Here is a 19,621-nt window from a genome sequence, read left to right on the forward strand (position 1 = left end):
TGTTTCCGGACATACAGTAACAATGAAAAGAACAGTAAGAAAGAGAAGAGGGAAACGCCAACAGCTGCGTCGAAGGACAAAGCAGAGGGAGACTTGGTGGGATAAGGGAAGTGGGATCGAGGAAATGTGTGGTCGGAGAGGACAAGATGGGTACCAGGACAGACGCAAACTCTAAGGAAGGAAAAATTGGAAATTTTCAATCAGGTGGGCTTGGGAAGGTTTATCAGGGGTAGAAAAGATCATGGTTTTGGATGGAGGATGATCTGAGATGGTGGTGAACATGTGAAGTGGCAAATTCTCGTACGTCATGATTTTTAAGAGGCATGTGTGTGAAGATGTTGCCCATATGTGACAACCTTTGCACAGCGGTACTTTAAGGGTAAATTTTGCACTTTTTTTGAACCCAAACCCGATTCACATTCTAAACCCCACATTGGGGGTGGGGTATGGGTCGGGGTCCTTTAATATTGTTCTCATCAGTGAGAGAAAGTGGAAACTGTCTTCACGGTATATCTGAATCCTTCTCCATCGAAATATGAAAACAAAATTTAATTGGTTGCTTTGGTGACGTCGCAGTGACATAATAATCTGAGATGGATTCCTTCTGTCATGGGTGCCTACGGTCATGGATTCCTCCAGACATGGATTCCGACAGTCATGGATTCCGACAGTCATGGATTCCGACAGTCACGGATGCCGACAGTCACGGATGCCGACAGTCACGGATGCCGACAGTCACGGATGCCGACAGTCACGGATTCCTACCGTCACGGATTCCTACCGTCACTGATTCCTACCGTCACACATTCCTCCGTCATTGCTTCCAACAGTCACAGATGCCTACCGTCACAGATTCCGACCGTCACGGATTCCGTCCGTCATGGATTGACGTCCGTCACGGATTCCGACCATCACCGATTCCGACCATCACCGATTCCTACCATCATGTCTTCGGACCGTCACGGATTCCTCGTCATGGATTCCTACAGTCACAGATGCCGATTGTCACAGATTCCAACTGTCACGGATTCCTCGGATCACAGATTCCTCCAGTCACAGATTCCTCCAGTCACAGATTCCTCCAGTCACGGATTCCTCCCGTCACGGATTCCTCCAGTCACGGATTCCTCCAGTCACGGATTCCTCCAGTCACGGATTCCTCCCGTCACGGATTCCTCCCGTCACGGATTCCTCCAGTCACGGATTCCTCCAGTCACGGATTCCTCCAGTCACGGATTCCTCCAGTCACGGATTCCTCCAGTCACGGATTCCTCCCGGCATGGATTCCTCCCGTCACGGATTCCTCCAGTCACGGATTCCTCCCGGCATGGATTCCTCCAGTCACGGATTCCTCCAGTCACAGATTCCTCCAGTCACGGATTCCTCCAGTCACGGATTCCTCCCAGCACGGATTCCTCCCGTCACGGATTCCTCCCGTCACGGATTCCGACTGCCTTCCTTCAGGAAGAGTACATCTCCCCAAATGGCCAAGTGGGCATGCACAAGGTAACAAAAGTATCTGAGTCTCTCCCCTCCTTCCACTAGCCCCGTCCCTACGGGCATGTTTATACAAATACACACACACACACACACGAAATTCCAATTGTAATGGTAATTACAGGGAATATGTCAACATATTCATTTATCTTTCCACTTTCCACATCGTCTCCCTCAATTGCAATGCACTTTCATGAGCGCATCAATGCAACTCTTGTTTTCCGGTGTCACTGCGACTGCATTCCGACCACTTCAAGGCTCATCGTCGATATCAGTTTCCCCACTCTTGAAATGCTTTCCCCAACAATGAAAGGTACTCCCATGAATGGTGGAATTGCCATGCGCATTTCTTAAAACACTTGTGAATATCCACTGCAGGAACCTCTTCCACACTAAGAAATTCAATAACCGTTCTCTGCTTCGTACGCACATCTCGTGACGTGGCCATTTTGAAAGCATGGTGTAATCTTGTCACATGACCGATTACAGTGCCGCTCAACTTAACATGGGCGGGAGATACAAACCTTTCATAATGATCTCACAAAGGTTTCCTACGACACTGGTTCCAACCTGAAAAATAAGAGGCATTACTTTCGTACCGACCCTCATATATATATATATATATATATATATATATATATATATATATATATATATATATATATATATATATATATATATATATATACATACAAACATAAAAACATGGGCACTGGTTTACTGGTTGCTTGCCGCAGCTCAACTATATAGCTGGAATGACGACGACGATAAGAATGATGATGACAACCTTCAAACTATAGCTTTGGAGCACCAAGTGGGCAGGATTTACCAGGTTAACTGAACAGATTTCTCCTTAAAAACCTACTGCAACCAACTTTGGGACTATTCAAAACCATAGAGGGGAAAAGAGAACGTCACCATGATGCCAATAGGATGACAGAAGGAAGCGTAGACAGTAGCATGCCGAAGAAGATAAGTGTACACAAAAGTTAACCCCTTTACATGTTATAACGTAACACTGCAATTATCTGAACATTATAAAATTGTTCCTACATTTTCACTCGATAAGAATACTGGTCAAAGAGTTGTAAACATTGTCCAAATGGGTAAGCCATTGGGAAGAATACATTGAAGAAGAAGAGACCACAATTTTTGGATTAAATAATCTGAAAATCGTGCTTCCATTGTATGGAAGTACTGATGGAGTACTGCTCTCCCCTCTGGGCTGGTGCTCCTGCCTCCCACCTTTCTCGGCTTCACGCTGTCGAAACCAGGGCATTTAAGATCATCGGCATCTCCCGCAATGAAGCTGAGTCTTTGGGCCTCTCACTCAATCACCGCAGGTTGGTCGGTGGTCTTTCTGTCTTCTACCGACTCCTCTCCAGCCTTGCCCCCCCTGCTCTCTCTGCGATTTGTCCCCACCACATTTCCACAGGGCGCTCAAGGTCCGCCAACAACCCCCTTCTGGTAAAACTACCAAAATCACGAATCACTGCTCATCTTCACTCTTTCATTCCTCTTTTTTCCCGCCTTTGGAATAAACTTCCTCACTCTATTCTTTCCCATTCTTCCCTCCAGGCTTTCAAAACAGCTGTTCACCACCACCTCTTATCTTCCCCCATCCAAATCCTCGATCTTTTCTACCCCCGATAATCCACCCAAGCCCACTTCCTTCATTTCTCCTACTTTCCTTCCTGAAAGTCCCTGAAATATCCATCTTCTCTTCGCCATGTTCCCCGTCCCATCCCCATCCCTCTCCCTTCCACAGTTCACCTAATGTGTCTGTTCCCCACTGTTTTGTCCCTTCCACTCCCGCCCCTCTTGTCTCATGCCTCCTTGCTGTGAGTTGTGTGTTAGCTCTCATACGAGCCTCGACCAAGGTATACAAAAAAATAAAAAAATAAAAAAAATGGAAATACAGGGGTACGAAAACAGACACAATCACCTCCAGCTGCTCCATCTTGCTCTGCAGCTGCTTCGTCTTGCTGCGCTCCAACTCCAACTCAGCCACGAGCTCGTGGCAACGTCTGCACTGATCTGCGATCTCCATCACTGCCATTTCACGACTCGGTCCCACGGGACCTGCAATTAGTCCATGGAAATGGTGACAGTTAAAAACTGAATCAATGTGTACCTTCTTGTGTCTTACCATCACAAAGACACTCACAGCACATTTGCACGGTGGCATGCAAGCAAATGTTTGATTTGAAATTAAATTATGTTTTATATAGAGTACGTGTGGATGGTTAGCAAGTTATTGATTTTTTTTTTAATTCCAGTCAAACTTTTCAAAACATGCTAATGATAAATGTAAGCATATCACCACGAGGTGTGACAACAATTGGTCTCTCCATTGTGTTACTGCGACAACCTTCAGAGCCGTCCTGCAGCTGCTCATCAAAGCAACCATTTTGTTGATTCCACTTTTGCAGCAAATGGCGTCATCGAGCAACCTCATTTCGAGGCTCCAAATAATTTATCTCCAACAAACTTGGTCCAACAACTCCTTGCTAATCACCTGCTGTGGTTCCAATGTGTCTTTACCTGCGATGTGCTGGGACTTCAGTAGATCATTCACTTCAATATTTTGTGATTCTGCTTCCACTCTGCCATCGAGCCCTTGTGGATTCAGCAGAACGTTGTTTTGTTTCTTCTGAGATTCCAAAACCTCGTTTTCAAATTTCTGTTGCTCAGATGCCTTTTCACTCTGCAGGTGATTCAAATCTTTACAACCTTCTTCTTGCTTTTCAACCACCTCTGACTCGATTTGCCTGCCACATAAAAATGAAACAACAAAAGTGTTTTTATAAATGCCTTTTGAGAAAAAAAAAAAATCAAATTTTTGCCATTTCACCAAAAAAAAAATGGTCTCACTTTAATGGTATTGTAATGGTGAACGTGAGGTGGACTCATGGTCAACTCCACAGCCGAACAATCACCGATTGAGGTACAGAACCTCCAATGAGATATGTACCCCATTTATACATTACTTTGGTGCCGAGCAAACCGTGAGGAACCGTATTGCAGTCTTCTATCAAACCTCCCGAGGGTTTCATGCCAATTCCCAACAACCAGTAGTTTTAGTATAATGCCAAAAATTTAAGGAACTGTTTACCAGGCCAACACACAAATGGTGAAAACATGCTAAACTAGAGGGGGAGCACTTCGGAGAGTGCAAAACCTCCGCCGCCAAAACTGCTGGGTCACTCAAGTGAACCTTATATCTTATTCATTAAATATGATGTCAACAGTGCTGACAGAGTTATAGTTCTTTTCTCCAACATTTTTTTTTGGGGGGGGGGGGGTTGGAAATCACTTAAAACATGTAAAAATGCAAAAGAAATTCGAAATTTTGTTGAAAAAAAAGTTGCAAAAATTTTTTTTCTTCTCTAACAATTTTTTTGGAGGGGGGTTGGAAATCACATAAAACATGTAGAAATGCAAAAAAAAAATTTTCCTTTTGGGGGGGTAACAATTTTTGGGGGTTGGAAATCACTTAAAACATGTAAAAATGCAAAAAAAAAAAAATTCTCAAACAATTTTTTTGGGGGGGGGTTGGAAATAACTTAAAATATGTAGAAATGCAAAAAAATATATATTTCTCAAATAATTTTTGTGGGGGGGTAACAATTTTTGGGGGGTTGGAAATCACTTAAAACATGTAAAAATGCAAAAAAAAAATCGAAATTTTGTTGAAAAAAAAGTTGCAAAAATTTTTTTTTCTCTAACAATTTTTTTTTGGGGGGGTGGAAATCACTCAAAACATGTAGAAATGCAAAAAAAAATTCTCTAACAATTTTTTTTGGGGGGGTTGGAAATCACTTAAAACATGTAGAAATGCAAAAAAAAAAATTCTCTAACAATTTTTTTTGGGGGGGTTGGAAATCACTTAAAACATGTAGAAATGAAAAAAAAATATTTTCTCTATTTTTTTGGGGGGGTGGGAAAAAAATCTTGGGGGTGTTGGAAATCACTTAAAACATGCAGAAATGCAAAAAAAAAATTATTTTCTCTAACAATTTCTTTTTTTGGGGGGGGGACCAAGTCCAAAATTTAATGTCATGATCCTTGGACCATACCTAACCCCCCCACCAAGTTTCGTCGAAATCCGTCGAGGAGTTTTTCCGTAATACTGTTCACAAACAAACAAACAGAAAGGGGTGAAAACAGTAACCTCCATCCATCTTCGAAGATGGCGGAGGTTAACTCGAATGGCACTAGTTAGAGCACATCCATCCACCAGGCTGAACAGTTCACATTTTGTCTCAAATTGATCGGCCAGATCTTCAACAAAATCTCATCAGCTTGTTCTTGTCACCTTCCAAATTCATCCACCAAGCTTTGTCACAATCTGTTCACAACTTTTTGAAATATCCTGCGATGTGTCATTTTTCGCCGTCTTTCAATCGTGAAGAATCGCATAAAAATTAAACAATTCACTTTTCTGGATCTTCACCAAAATTTAATCATTTCGTCCTTGTGACTCACGCAACCTGTCCACCATGTTTGATCCGAATCCGTTGACAACTTTTTTGAGATGTTGTGCTGTATGTCGTTTTTTGCCAAATCTTTGAATGGTGAAGAATCACGGGGAAGAAAAATAAATAAATAAAATTGGGGCATTATATGATACTGAGGTAGAATAATGATGTGCTCACCTGGTAGAACAGCGATACTGAGGAGTAAGTCAACATAGGATGCAATCAGAAAAATGTACCAATGAACCAATGTTAACGCAAATACCTATTTTGGGGGGCAACCCCCATTAGACCCTCTTTGGGCCTGATATATACATTTTTTTTAATGCAATGAACAAACTTTGGTGCATACATGGTGATGAAGGTTATGGTAAAATTTCATCAAAATCATATTTGTGGTTTCAGAGAAAAAGTCACAAGCATTTGTGGATGGACGGACAGACTGACGGAAAGACGACGCACCATCCCGTAAGCTCTTCGTAACTATGTTCCAGGTGAGCTCAAACGAGAGCTGGACAGATTGAGCATTGACAAAAAAGGCTCTTTAGAATGGCTAAGAAGAGGTCAGTTCACCTGGGATGGAGAAAGAATCATTATTTATGCTCAAGATCAAGGATACTGCACAAATGACTTCAAGAAAATTGTGGGACTGTGTCAATCAGACAGGTGTAGGATCTGCAAGGTAGAAACAGAAAGCACGAGCCACCTCCTATGGAAATGTGAAAACCTCATATCCGAACAGCTGGACACACAAAGGCACAACAAGGAATGTAGAGTAATCCCCTGGAACATCTGGAAATCTTCAATATCCCAGTCCAAGACAACTCATGAGAACATGAACCAAAAGCGTTAATTGAGAACAAGGAAGTATCACTTACATATGACATGATGGTCCCACAGAGCGTGAACTTACATAGAAAACAAAGAATTGTGGCTGCGACCGGATATCGTAATTTGGTACAAAAAATCCTCCCCCAGCTGGAGGCGTTGCGACATGACACATTTACATGGAGAATTTGCATCCCTCCCCCTCCCCCAAAACCACCGGCAAAGATAAAAACACTCCGATACATTAAATGGGATCGTGCCGATCCTTTATAGCAAGTCTGGATGGAATTGGCCAACAACTGTAGGAGGAGTAGCGCAACAAATAAACAAACACACAAACACCGGTCCATGAATTATAGTGAAGGTATGGGAAGAAAGGGGGAGTGATTGTGAATTTAACGTTCTGGCTGTTGACTTTCAACATTATTCTCACCAAACGGGAACAGGAACAACGCAGGCATGATAGGCCGAATGGTCTTTTCATGTGCCAAAGTTCCCCGTGTATATTTGTGTAACTTTGTTAAGAAGAGGAAGAAATGGGAAGGGGAGGACAGAGAGCTGGGGGTGATGGTGCATGGAGTTGGAAGAGGGAGATTGAGATGTTGGGAATGGGGGGGGGGGGTTTGAGGACTTGGGGTTTGGGGCAGTTGAGGACTTAAAGAAGAAAGGGGGAGGGGATGACATTTTCCTCGAGGGAAGGAAGTTAGAGAGGGGACAAAGTTGGAATCGAGGGGTTTGAGGATTTTCAGAAAAAGGTGGGCAAGAGTTGAAGACATTGCATTGGGAGGGGATTTGAGGATTTGAAGAAAGGAAAGGGGAAGGGGAGCACAGAGTTTTGGTGTGGTGGTAGGGGGGGGCATAGAGAGGTCCGAGTTGGGAAGTGAGGGGGGGGTTAAGGACATGGATTGTGCGTGGGTGTTTGGGGGGGGGAGGTTAGGGACCTGAAGTCACATTTTACATAATGCAGAATTTTCATGGGATAGTTCTGTTGTGTCTTTTGGGTCTGTCAGGCCTTTTGTGTCCACTGGGTCTTTTCGATCACCTGGGTTCTTTGGGTCCCCTGGATCTTTTGGGTGTTCAGGGTTCCCGGAATCTTTTGTGTCCTCTGGGTCTTTTAGTTCTTCATGGTCTTCGGAGTCATTTTGGTACTCGGGGTCTTTTGGGTGTTTGGTTCCTCGGGGTCTTTAGGTTATTTTATGTCCTCGGGGTCTTTTTGGTCTTTGAGGTATTTGGTGCACTTTTGGGTCTTCAGAGTATTTTAGGTCATCGGGGTATTTTGGGTCTTTGGGGTCCATTGACTTTCCAGGGCCTTTTCAATATTTTGGGTCCTCTGGGCACTTTAGGTTCAGCATTTCACGATAAAACTGTGGGTGACGCCAAGTTAGCTGTCCAACCAATGGGTAAAGAGTGGAGATACATGCACAAACACACATCTTCTTCTTCTTCTTTCGCTGCTCCCGTTAGGGGTCGCCACAGCGGATCAACAGTCTCCATTTCGCTCTATCCTCCACATCTTCCATTGACACTCCAACCACCCGCATGTCCGCCCTCACTGCACCCATGAACCTCTTCTTTGGCCTTCCTCTTCTCCTCCTACCTGGCGGCTCCATCCTCTGCTTCCCTCCTGTGCACATGTCCAAACCATCTCAATCTCGCCTCTCTCACTTTGTCTCCAAACCGTCCTTCCTGCGCTGTCCCTCTAATACACTCATTCCTTATCCTATCCATCCTCGTCACTCCCAACAAGAATCGCAGCATCTTTAACTCTGCAACCTCCAGCTCCGCTTGCTGTCATTTGTCAGCGCCACCGCCTCCAAACCATACAACATAGCTGGTCTCACTACCGTCTTATATACTTTCCCCTTCACTCTTGCAGCTACCCTTCTGTCATAAATCACTCCTGCAACTCTTCTCCACCCACTCCATCCTGCCTGCACTCTCTTTTTCACTTCTCTCCCACACTCTCCGTTACTTTGGACAGTTGATCCCAAGTATTTAAACCAATCCACCTTCCACACCGCAACTCCTTGCAACCGCACCATACCACCACCCTCCCTCTCATTAACACACATGTACTCCATCTTACTCCGACTGACTATCATTCCCCTTCTCTCCAGTGCGTACCTCCACCTCTCGAGGCTCGCCTCAGCCTGCTCCCTACTCTCCCTACAAATCATGATGTCATCCGCGAACATCATAGCCCATGGAGACTCCAGTCTGATCTCGTCCGTCAACCTGTCCATCACCATTGCAAGCAGGAAAGGGCTCAGAGTCGATCCTTGGTGCAATCCTACTTTTACCTTCAACCGGTCTGTCATTCCTACCGCACACCTCACCGCTGTCACACTGTCCTCATACATATCCTTCACGATCCTCACATACTTCTCCAACACTCCCGACTTCCTCATGCAATGCCACAACTCCTCTCTTGGCACCCTATCATAAGCTTTCTCTAAATCCACAAACACACAATGTAACTCCTTCTGGCCTTCCCTATACTTCTCCATCAATATTCTCAAAGCAAACATCGCATCAGTGGTGCTCTTTCCTGGCATAAACCCATATTGCTGCTCACAGATCGTCACCTCTCCTCTCAACCGAGCTTCCACTACTCTTTCCCACAACTTCATGGTGTGGCTTAACAACTTTATGCCTCTGTAATTTCCACAGCTCTGCACATCACCCTGGTTCTTGAAAATCGGAACCAGCACACTTAATCTCCACTCCTCAGGTATCCTCTCACTTTCTAAGATTTTATTAAACAATCAGGTTAACAACCCCACTGCCATCTCTCCGAAGCACTTCCATGCCTCCACTGGTATTCCATCTGGGCCAACCAGCTTTCCACTCTTCATCCTCTTCATAGCAGTTCTCACTTCATCCTTACTGATCCACCCCACTTCCAGATTCACTTTCTCCACCTCTTCCAACCTTCTCTCTCTCTCTCTCATTTTCTTCATTCATCAGCTCCTCAAAGTACTCCATCCACCTTCTCAACACACTCTCCTCGCTCGTCATCACATTCCCATTTGCGTCCTTTATCACCCTAACCTGCAGCACATCCTTCCCAGCTCGGTCCCTCTGTCTTGCCAAACGGCACAAATCCTTTTCCCCTTCTTTTGTATCCAACTTCTCATACAGCTCGTCATATGCCTTTTCCTTAACCTTTGCCACCTCTCTTTGCCTTGCGCCGCCACTCCTTGTACTCCTGCCAACTTTCTTCATCTCTCTGACTATCCCACTTATTTTTCGCCAACCCCTTCTTCCTTATACTTTCCTGTACTTCCTCGTTCCACCACCAAGTCTCCTTATCTTCCTTCCTCTGTCCAGATGTCACACCAAGTACCTTCCTCACTATCTCCCTCACCACTTCTGCTGTCGTTGCCCAATCATCCCTAACCACCATCCAACGCCTGTCTCACCTCCTCCCTAAATTTCACGCAACAGTCTTCCTCCTTCAGCTTCCACCATCTGGTCCTTGGTTCAGCCCTCACTCTCTTCCTCAACCTCACCTCTAAAGTCATCCTACAGACCACCAATTGATGCTGTCGAGCTACACTCTTCCCTGCCACAACCTTACAGTCACTAATCTCTTTCAGGTTGCATCTCCTGCTTAAGATGTAATCCACTTGTGTGCACTTTCCTCCACTCTTGTACGTCACCCTGTATTCCTCCTTCTTCTTGAAATACATATTTACCACTGCCATTTCCATTCTTGAGGCAAAATCTACCACATTTGCCCTTCCACATTCCTCTCGTTGAGACTGTACCTCCCCAACACCTCCTCATCCTCTTTATTCCCTTCCCCAACATGCCCATTGAAATCTGCTCCAATCACCACTCTTTCACCCTTGGATACACTCTCCACCACTTCATCCAACTCACTCCAGAAATCTTCTTTATACTCCATCCCACACCCCATATGTGGGGCATATGCACTGATGACATTCATCATCACCCCTTCAATTTCCAACTTCACACTCATCACTCGGTCCGACACTCTCCTCCTCTCCAATACCCTCTTGACATGATCTTCCTTCAGGATTACCCCGACACCATTTCTCCTCCCATCCACACCATGGTAGAACAGTTTGAAACCACCTCCAATGCTCCTCGCCTTACTCCCCATCCACTTGGTCTCTTGTACACACAGTATGTCCACCTTTCTTCTCTCCATCATATCAGCCAACTCTCGCCCTTTGCCAGTCATAGTCCCAACATTCAGAGTTCCAACTCTCACCTCCACACTTCTACCCTTCCCCCTCTCCCACCTTCCCCATCTCCTTCTCCTCCTTCGCCCAGCAGTAGCACAATTTCCACCGGTACCCCGCTGACCAACGGTACCGGTGGTGGTCGTTGGTAACCCGGGCCTCGACCGATCCGGTATGGAAATCCGTTTTATTGTCCGCATAATGATTTGGCATCGGTTTTTACGCCGGATGCCCTTCCTGACGCAACCCTGGTCGCCTCTTTCGACACATAGGGATATGATACACCTATTCTAACCGGGGTATACACCGGCCCAGTACACTCGTACTCATTTCGCCGACCTCGGAAGGATGACAGGCTGAGTCAACCCCCTGGTGTATATTAATTCAGTGGCTCAACGGGGCTTGAACTCAGGACCTTTTGGGTCCCAAGCCGCTGTCCTAACCACTGCGCCAACACCAGGCTACATATATACATACATCCATACCCACATATATATATATATATATATATATATATATATATATATATATATATATAAATACACACACACACACATACACACACACACACACACACACACACACACACACACACACACACACACACACACACACACACACACACACACACACACACACACACACACACACACACACACACACACACACACACACACACATACACACACACACACACACACACACACACACACACACACACACACACACATATATATCTTCTTCATCTTCTTCTTTCGGCTGCTCCCGTAAGGGGTCGCCACAGCGGATCATCCGTATGATCCGCATACTGATTTGGCACATGTTTTACGCCGGATGCCCTTCCTGACGCAACCCTGGTCGCCTCTGACAACACAGGGATATGGTACACCTATTTTAACCGGGGTATACACCGGCCCAGCACACTGGTACTCATTTCGCCGACCTCGGAAGGATGACAGGCTGAGTCAACCCCCTGGTGTATTAATTCAGTGGCCCAACGGGGCTTGAACTCAGGACCTTTTGGATCCCAAGCCGCTGCCCTAACCACTGCGCCAACACCAGGCATATATATACATATATATATATATATATATATATATATATAAATATATATATATATATATATATTCTGTGTATCTATATATATATATATATAAATATATATATATACATATATATATATATATATATATGTTGTTCATCTTTCGGCTGCTCCTGTTAGGGGTCGCCACAGCAGATCATCCGTTATGATCCGCATACTGATTTGGCACAGGTTTTACGCCGGATGACCTTCCTGACGCAACCCTGGTCGCCTCTTACGACACAGGGATCAGGATTTGGGTTTCGCCATGATTCCAGGCTGCTCTACACCCTGCCCAGTGCAGAGCCCCCGTCCTCAAGCGATCCTCCAACCCAAGCCTCCGAGTAGCCGGATGACAGGCGCACGCCACTACGCCCGGTATATATATATATATATATATATATATATATATATATATATATATATATATATATATATATATATATATATATATATATATATATATATAGACACATACATATATAAACACACATATATACATACACACATATATTCATATATACATACATATATATATATATATATATATATATATATATATATATATATATGGGATGTGAATCGCAAAAAATATATTTTTTAATCAAAATCCATTTTCTCATTTGTGTGACTCGTGATTTGAGAGGAGATGCAAAACTGATGAACATCCATTGAATCACAAATACCTCAGATTTCCCTCTTTTTGTCTTGACAAGTTCGTTTTGAAGAAAAGTGAGTGATAACTATTTTACAAAGCCATTTAAAAATGTATTTCGATGATAATTAATTAATTAGTCATCATTCTTGGCGGGAACAAGTGACATTTGAAGAGCAAACGCTCGAACTGTGATTGGGTTCAATGAAGACTTTGTGGGGAAAAGGTGAGATTTAACACAGGAATCGAATTTAACACATTTCCACATGTTATAACAGCCTTTCACTAACACTTTTCCTGCAGCCCATTTGTCAATAACACTGAGGAAATATTTCCCTGGAAGCGAGAAATATTTCCCTTTGGGGATCTCAAGATGGCGGCGTGAGGAAATATTTCCCCTTGGGAGTCTCAAGATGGCGGCGTGAGGAAATATTTCCCCTTGGGAGTCTCAAGATGGCGGCGTGAGGAAATATTTCCCCTTGGGAGTCTCAAGATGGCGGCGTGAGGAAATATTTCCCTTTGGGGGTCTCAAGATGGCGGCGAAATGACTTCGATATCAGCTCCGTTTAAACAATTAAATCCAATTCGTGTTGGAATCCGTGGACTACCTCGACACAGAATCGCAACCATCTTTTTCCGTTGTCTCCTTCATTTCTCCACGAACGTTGCGCTCCTTTCGCCGCAGCTCCTTCCGTCTCAGACGTCGCTCCTGCTGTGCCTGCAATGCCATGAGCTGCCGCTGCAGCGTGTCACTCTGAGTCTGGTCCATCGCGCTTGCTTGACCATGAATCAGGAGGCCGTGAGGTGAGGGAGGCGCACCTTGCCACACGATCGCTTCATGAACCGCTGCTGCGCGAGGCGGTGTAACGACGGCGGTTCCGTGGGGGGTGTAAAGTCGACACCACGTCGGCGGTTTTTTTTTTTGTTTCGAGCCGGAAGTATAAATCTCCTGCACAGTGTGGTCCACAAGAACAAGAAGAAGAATAATAATAAGAAAAAAAACAAACAATAAAAACCAACTTCCGATATTTCGTCACGTGCCTTGATGGAGCCAATTGTCGTTCATGACGAGAAAATAGTGTATTTACGAAATTACAACACATTAAATGGAATAATCTTTAAATAGTAACGTGAACTTTTCGAAACTTTAAAGCAAATGTCCGAATATATTTAAAAGTTGATGATAGACGCTCTCAAAAGGCACCGTCTATGTGAGGATGTGTACAGGTGTTCAGTATTTTAGGAGATCCTGATCCTGTATAATATAAAAGAGCCGAGTCCGAAAGGTTTTAGAAGAAGAAGAAGAAGAAGAAGAAGAAGAAGAAGAAGAAGAAGAAGAAGAAGAAGAAGAAGACGACGACCCAGCTCCCTTGGAGCCCTAAAAAGTAAAAACTTTGGACTTCTGTGTATGGGAAAAAAATTGAAAGTTGACACGTGTGAAGTGCAATTTTTTTTTTTGATGGCTTTGTAATGCAATACTTGATCCGGTCAGTCCAAGAGACCCAAGAACCCATCATATCACACGAGCTACAATCCTCACCCTCATTCATGGACTGGTGTTTGTGTTTGTTTGTCACGCCATTCCTCCTTCAGTTGTGGTCCGGTTACATCCAGACTTGCTGCAGAGGATCAGCATGACCTCAATTAATGTGTCGGGGTGTTTTTATCTTTGCAGGTGGTCTTTGGGGGAGGGGGAGTGGACGCAAATTCTCCATGTAAATGTGTATCATGTAACGCCACCTCCAGGTTTTCCCTGGTATTACAAGACTCCACCATTTACAGTACGGTGTTCCTGTCCCCACGGTTAACAGTCAGCGAGGTGTTTTGAATTCTAAGCAGTCGGTATGTTTTCTGTTCACACACATAACCCAGTTTCTCTCTTTTTTTGCCACTGCAGACAGCTGTCAGTTACGTAGACACTGCCCAAAGTGAAGGTAAGTGTCAAAAGAACGTGTTGCATGTTTGAACAACATTGCCGAAAGGACGGGTATTGTACTAGTGCTTATCAACACCCAGAGATGCCATTGTTTGTGCCTTTATATGATATCAGCACACATTTTACAACCAAAATGTGATAAGCCCCAGAATCTCTCAACCGGAGCTGAGTCCTAAAATTCACACCGCTGAATCGAACCCAGCAGCAGCCGCGACCGTCAAAAAAGGACAATCCGCCCAATCTGCACACTCCCCGAAACTTTGGGGTCAAAACACAACAAAAACACCACATCACAACCCAGCCATCTCCAAACCACAACACAAAACTAGAGTGTACCAGGTGCGGTGGGACGCAAGAAGCACGCGGGCCACCATCAACTCCGCTTTATTGCGCAACCAGAAGCACACTCTTCCCACCCCTAGCGGGCGAGGCATGATATACGAAAACCCAATCACGTGACACAGCACACTCCTCCCCCCGTAAAATGACCCGTCACATAACGAACGGATAATCACAACACGACCATCGGAAACCCATCAACACTCATCATCCTCCAAGTACCGCGGCCGCACCCTGACCCGCCTCGGACGGGCAGCGCCACCAGACAGTCCAGGCTCAGATGCCTCCCGGCCCGGTCGAGGTGACACCCTCGCCGGACTCGCACTTTCCGCAACACCAGCTATCCCCGACTGCCCAGCCTGCTCGACGTCCCCGGGTAGGACGGCATCAGGCGAAGCCCGCCTCGGCGCCGGCCCAGCCAGCCCCGGCGATACAACATCAGGTGCCGGCGACACGACCGGTGGGGGTCCCACATCGTTCAGCTCGGGGAGGTGTGGGGGGGGTGACGCTGAACAGCGATCATGCATCTGGTCCACGTGCCGCTTCCACACATCCCCACCATCAGTCCACACCATGCAATTCGCCGGCCCCAGCACCACAGAGACCACCGCCGGCACCCATTTGGAACCGTGGAAATAATCGTGCACCATTACCCGCTGCCCCACCTCGAAGCTGCGCAGCCGCGTCGGACGCGACATCGCCCCACTCCCCGACCCTCCAGGTCGTAGCAAATCCAGCCTGGACCGCAAAGCCCGTCCATAGAGACGAATGGCCGGCGAATCACCCGTGACAGGATGAACTGCGTTCCTGTAATGGAGCAAAAAGACATCGACCACCGCCTGCACAGGTGCAACACCCCCCCTGCGCAAAGCCCGCTTCAACATCTTGACAAACGACTCAGCTTGGCCATTCGTCTCAGGATGATACGGTGCGGACCTTAGATGTCGAATACCATTCTGGCGCATAAACTCATCAAATACCCCCGCGATGAACTGCGGACCATTATCAGAGACCAGGATCTCCGGCAACCCTTTATTAGCAAAGATCGTCCGCAGCTTCTCTACCGTAATGTTTGCTGAAGTATGCTGCATTACTACAACCTCCGGCCATTTAGAGAATGCATCAATCACAATCAAAAACATCTTGCCATTAACCGGTCCCGCAAAATCTACATGGACCCTCTGCCAAGCTCGGTCTGGCACAGGCCAGAGACCCGAAGCTCGACGCGGGTTATCAGCATCTGTCTGGCACGTGGCGCAACGCTCAACCAACTGCTCAATGTCTTTGTCCAACCCCGGCCACCACAACAGGCTACGAGCAAGACTCTTGGTCTTCACGATGCCAAGGTGACTGACATGCAGTTCTTCCAAACACCGCTGCCTGAACCTCGGTGGAATCACGGTCCTCATTCCCCACATTACGCACCGTTGGACCAACGACAGCTCCGTTGCGTGTGACGTGAAAGGTTGAAATGCCGGTGTCGAAGGCAGATCACTCCAATTCCCCGTAGAAATCGCCTGGACGACACGGGCAAGCACCGGATCACGAGCCGATTCCACCGCGACCTGCCTGGCCGTGACCGGCCCGCTTTGGACCTGGTCCAGCGCGAACACATCGACCCGGTCGCCCAACTCAGACGCAGCTGGACCCTCCGCACACGGTAAGCGTGAGAGCCCGTCGCAGTTAGCATGCTTCTCGGTGCTTCGGAACTGAATATCATAATCGTAAGCACCCAGAAACAGACACCACCGCTGTATTCGCGCGGCTGCTACCACCGGCACCCCGCGTTCGGGTCTCAGGATGAATTGAAGCGGTTTGTGATCCGTCTGTAAAGTGAAATGCCGCCCCAGCAGATATTGATGAAACCTCCGCACACCCCAGACGAGGCTGAGAGCCTCACGCTCAATCTGGGCATATCCGCGCTCTGCTGTGGACAGGGTCCGGGATGCAAAACAAACAGGCCGCTCGGAACCATCGTCCATCCTGTGGGAGAGCACTGCCCCGATGCCATATGCAGAGCTGCCGCATGCCAATAGGAGCGGACGCGCAGGCTCGTAGTGCACGAGGACCGTATCCTCTGTGAGCAGCCGCTTGACGCGGTCGAACGACGCCTGGTGTGCAGGCCCCCAAGCCCAGCGCTCGTCCTTCTTGAGCAACCGTGTTAACGGCGCAAGTTGTGAGCTGAGCCCGCGCACGAACCTTTGGTAATACTGGGCCATGCCAATGAACGAGAGCAGCTGCGTCTTGTCGCGAGGCGGTGGCATGCGCTGAATCGCCTCCACCTTCCGAGGACCTTTCAACAGCCCCTCCGGCGTGATGATGTGCCCGAGGTATTCCAAGCGCTGCTTGAAGAACGCGCACTTGTCCCTGTTTAAGCGCAGGCCGCACGCTTCTAGCTTTGTCAGCACTCGGGCAATGTTCGCAAGATGCTCGTCCGCCGTTTTCCCCGCAATGAGCACATCGTCCAGGTAGGTCTGAGCGGGCAGGCCAATGCAAACCTGATCCATAGCTTTCTGCCACAAAGCTGGGGCCGAAGCAATCCCAAAACAGAGTCGGGTATATCGATAGAGTCCTTGACACGTGTTGATTGTTAAAAGCTCGCTACTCCCGGGATCCATCGGCAGGTGAAAATATGCATCACGCAGGTCTAGCTTCGTGAAGTATTGACTCCCCGCCAATCGCGCATATATCTCATCGATTGATGGCAGTGGATATTGCTCCACGCTGAGCCCCGGGTTAACCGTGGATTTGAAGTCCCCGCACAATCGGACGTCTCCATTCCGTTTCAGCACCGTGACGACCGGGGTGGCCCAATCTGAGCACGACACCCGTTCAATCACTCCACAGGCCTCCAGCCTATCCAGTTCACCCTTGACCTTGTCCCGCAGGGCATACGGCACCGGACGCGGTTTACAAAACCGAGGAACCACCCCCTCCTTCAAGAAGAGTTTCGCCTCCATGCCCTTGAGTTTCCCAAGGTCGTCGCTAAACAAACCTTGATGTCTTTGAAGAATCTCCTCCAACTGATCCTCCCACTGGCTCGGCACGGGTTGCACAAGGTTAACTGCGGCCCAGTCTAGCCTGATGCGGGTCATCCAATCTCGGCCGAGGAGAGACGGCCCCCTCCCCCGTACGACGTACACCCGAAGCGTGGCGACCTGGCCTTGGTACCGCACAGACACGTCTGCCATCCCGACTGGCGTTATCTTCTTGCGGGTGTACGTGAACAGCGTGAGGTTTGACCTGATAAGCTTCAAGCCGTTGAGTCTACGCGCGGTCTGCTCGCCGATGAGCGACACCGCTGCTCTCGTATCGACCTGGAACGTGATCGGCGTTTCGTTCACTTCGACTTCCACCGTCATCGGGCGCGCCGTCGCTGGGCCAATTGAAAACAGGCCCATCAACGGCCGCTGGTTCCGCCCCGAGTCGCCTCGCACATCGCCGTCCACGACCTTAACGGTGGCCGGCGCCCCACGGCACACACGCGCCAAATGACCCACCTTGTGACAATTCAAACACACGTTGCCTTTATACGGGCATGCACGGCGCAGGTGTCGACCTCCACATCCCAAGCATGTCCGCGGGGTCACCTCTCCGCACGCGCGGCCGCGTGGCGACGTCCGACCCGCATCGAAGGTCGTGCGCGCGTCCTGGGGTGCTCGCGACCCCGCGTGGCCGGTGATGGCTCGAACATCCCCGCGAGTCTGCTCGACCGCTGTCGCCGTGGTGACCGCCGAGTCGAATGTAATGGCTTCATCCTTCAGCCGTAAAACCGCTGAAACCATTTTCGCATCTTGTAAACCAGCAATAAAACGATCTCTGAGCAGAGCTGACTGCTCCCCCGCCGGGAACTTGCAGGCCATGGAAGAATGCTTAATCCGCGCCACAAAATCAGCGATGCGTTCCTCTGCCCCTTTCGAGAGGCGATCGAACTGGAATCGAGCGAGCTGCAACGACTTCTCCGGCGCCATGTGTGCTTTCATTTTCTCCACAATGTCCCGAAACGCCAGCCCGTCATCCCGGGGCCTGTTCGGTGCCACTAAATCACCCAGCAGCCGATAATGCTCCGGCGAAAGCGAAGCGAGCAAGATCGACTTTTGCTTGCTCTCGTCGACCACATCGTTCGCGTGGAAATAGCATTCCAATTGCTCCGAAAACAATTCGAAGTCGTCCCCGTCGAAAACGGGCATAAGTCTGTATTCAACCATCCTCGTCAGCCAACTAGAGTGTACCAGGTGCGGTGGGACGCAAGAAGCACGCGGGCCACCATCAACTCCGCTTTATTGCGCGACCAGAAGCACACTCTTCCCACCCCTAGCGGGCGAGGCATGATATACGAAAACCCAATCACGTGACACAGCACAAAAACAACCCTCTATGGGAACTTATCACAACTATCCATTGTTTATTACTTCACCAACAAATATCACCCATCGCTTCGCTGACGGAAATACAAAGAGAGGGGGCAGAGAGATGAGGGGTAGGGTGGGAGGGAGAGAGGGGTGAGAGAGGCGGAGAGAGAGTAGTCAGGGATCCAGACCCATGATTTTCAGATGGACCGGACACCACTTCCTATACTTTGCAGGCCTCGTTTTT

General features: G+C 47.6%; 1 protein-coding gene across 1 annotated transcript in view; it reads right to left on the reverse strand.

Moving 5' to 3' along the window:
• Positions 1 to 13,625, reverse strand: part of LOC147029192 (uncharacterized) — a 78,571-nt gene extending 64,946 nt beyond the window's left edge. The window contains exons 1-3 of the mRNA XM_085880107.1: positions 13,359 to 13,625; positions 4,042 to 4,268; positions 3,443 to 3,579 (exon numbers count right to left, since the gene is read on the reverse strand). Of these exons, the coding sequence (XP_085736233.1) occupies positions 3,443 to 3,579; positions 4,042 to 4,268; positions 13,359 to 13,519 (525 nt within the window). The 5' untranslated portion in view covers positions 13,520 to 13,625. The remainder of the gene's footprint in view (positions 1 to 3,442; positions 3,580 to 4,041; positions 4,269 to 13,358) is intronic.
• Between the last annotated feature and the right edge of the window lie 5,996 nt (positions 13,626 to 19,621).

The sequence above is a fragment of the Eptatretus burgeri genome, chromosome 4 (genome assembly GCF_056783735.1).
Source record: "Eptatretus burgeri isolate ZD-2024b chromosome 4, Ebu_testis_v1, whole genome shotgun sequence".
Taxonomy (NCBI): Eukaryota; Metazoa; Chordata; class Myxini; order Myxiniformes; family Myxinidae; genus Eptatretus; species Eptatretus burgeri.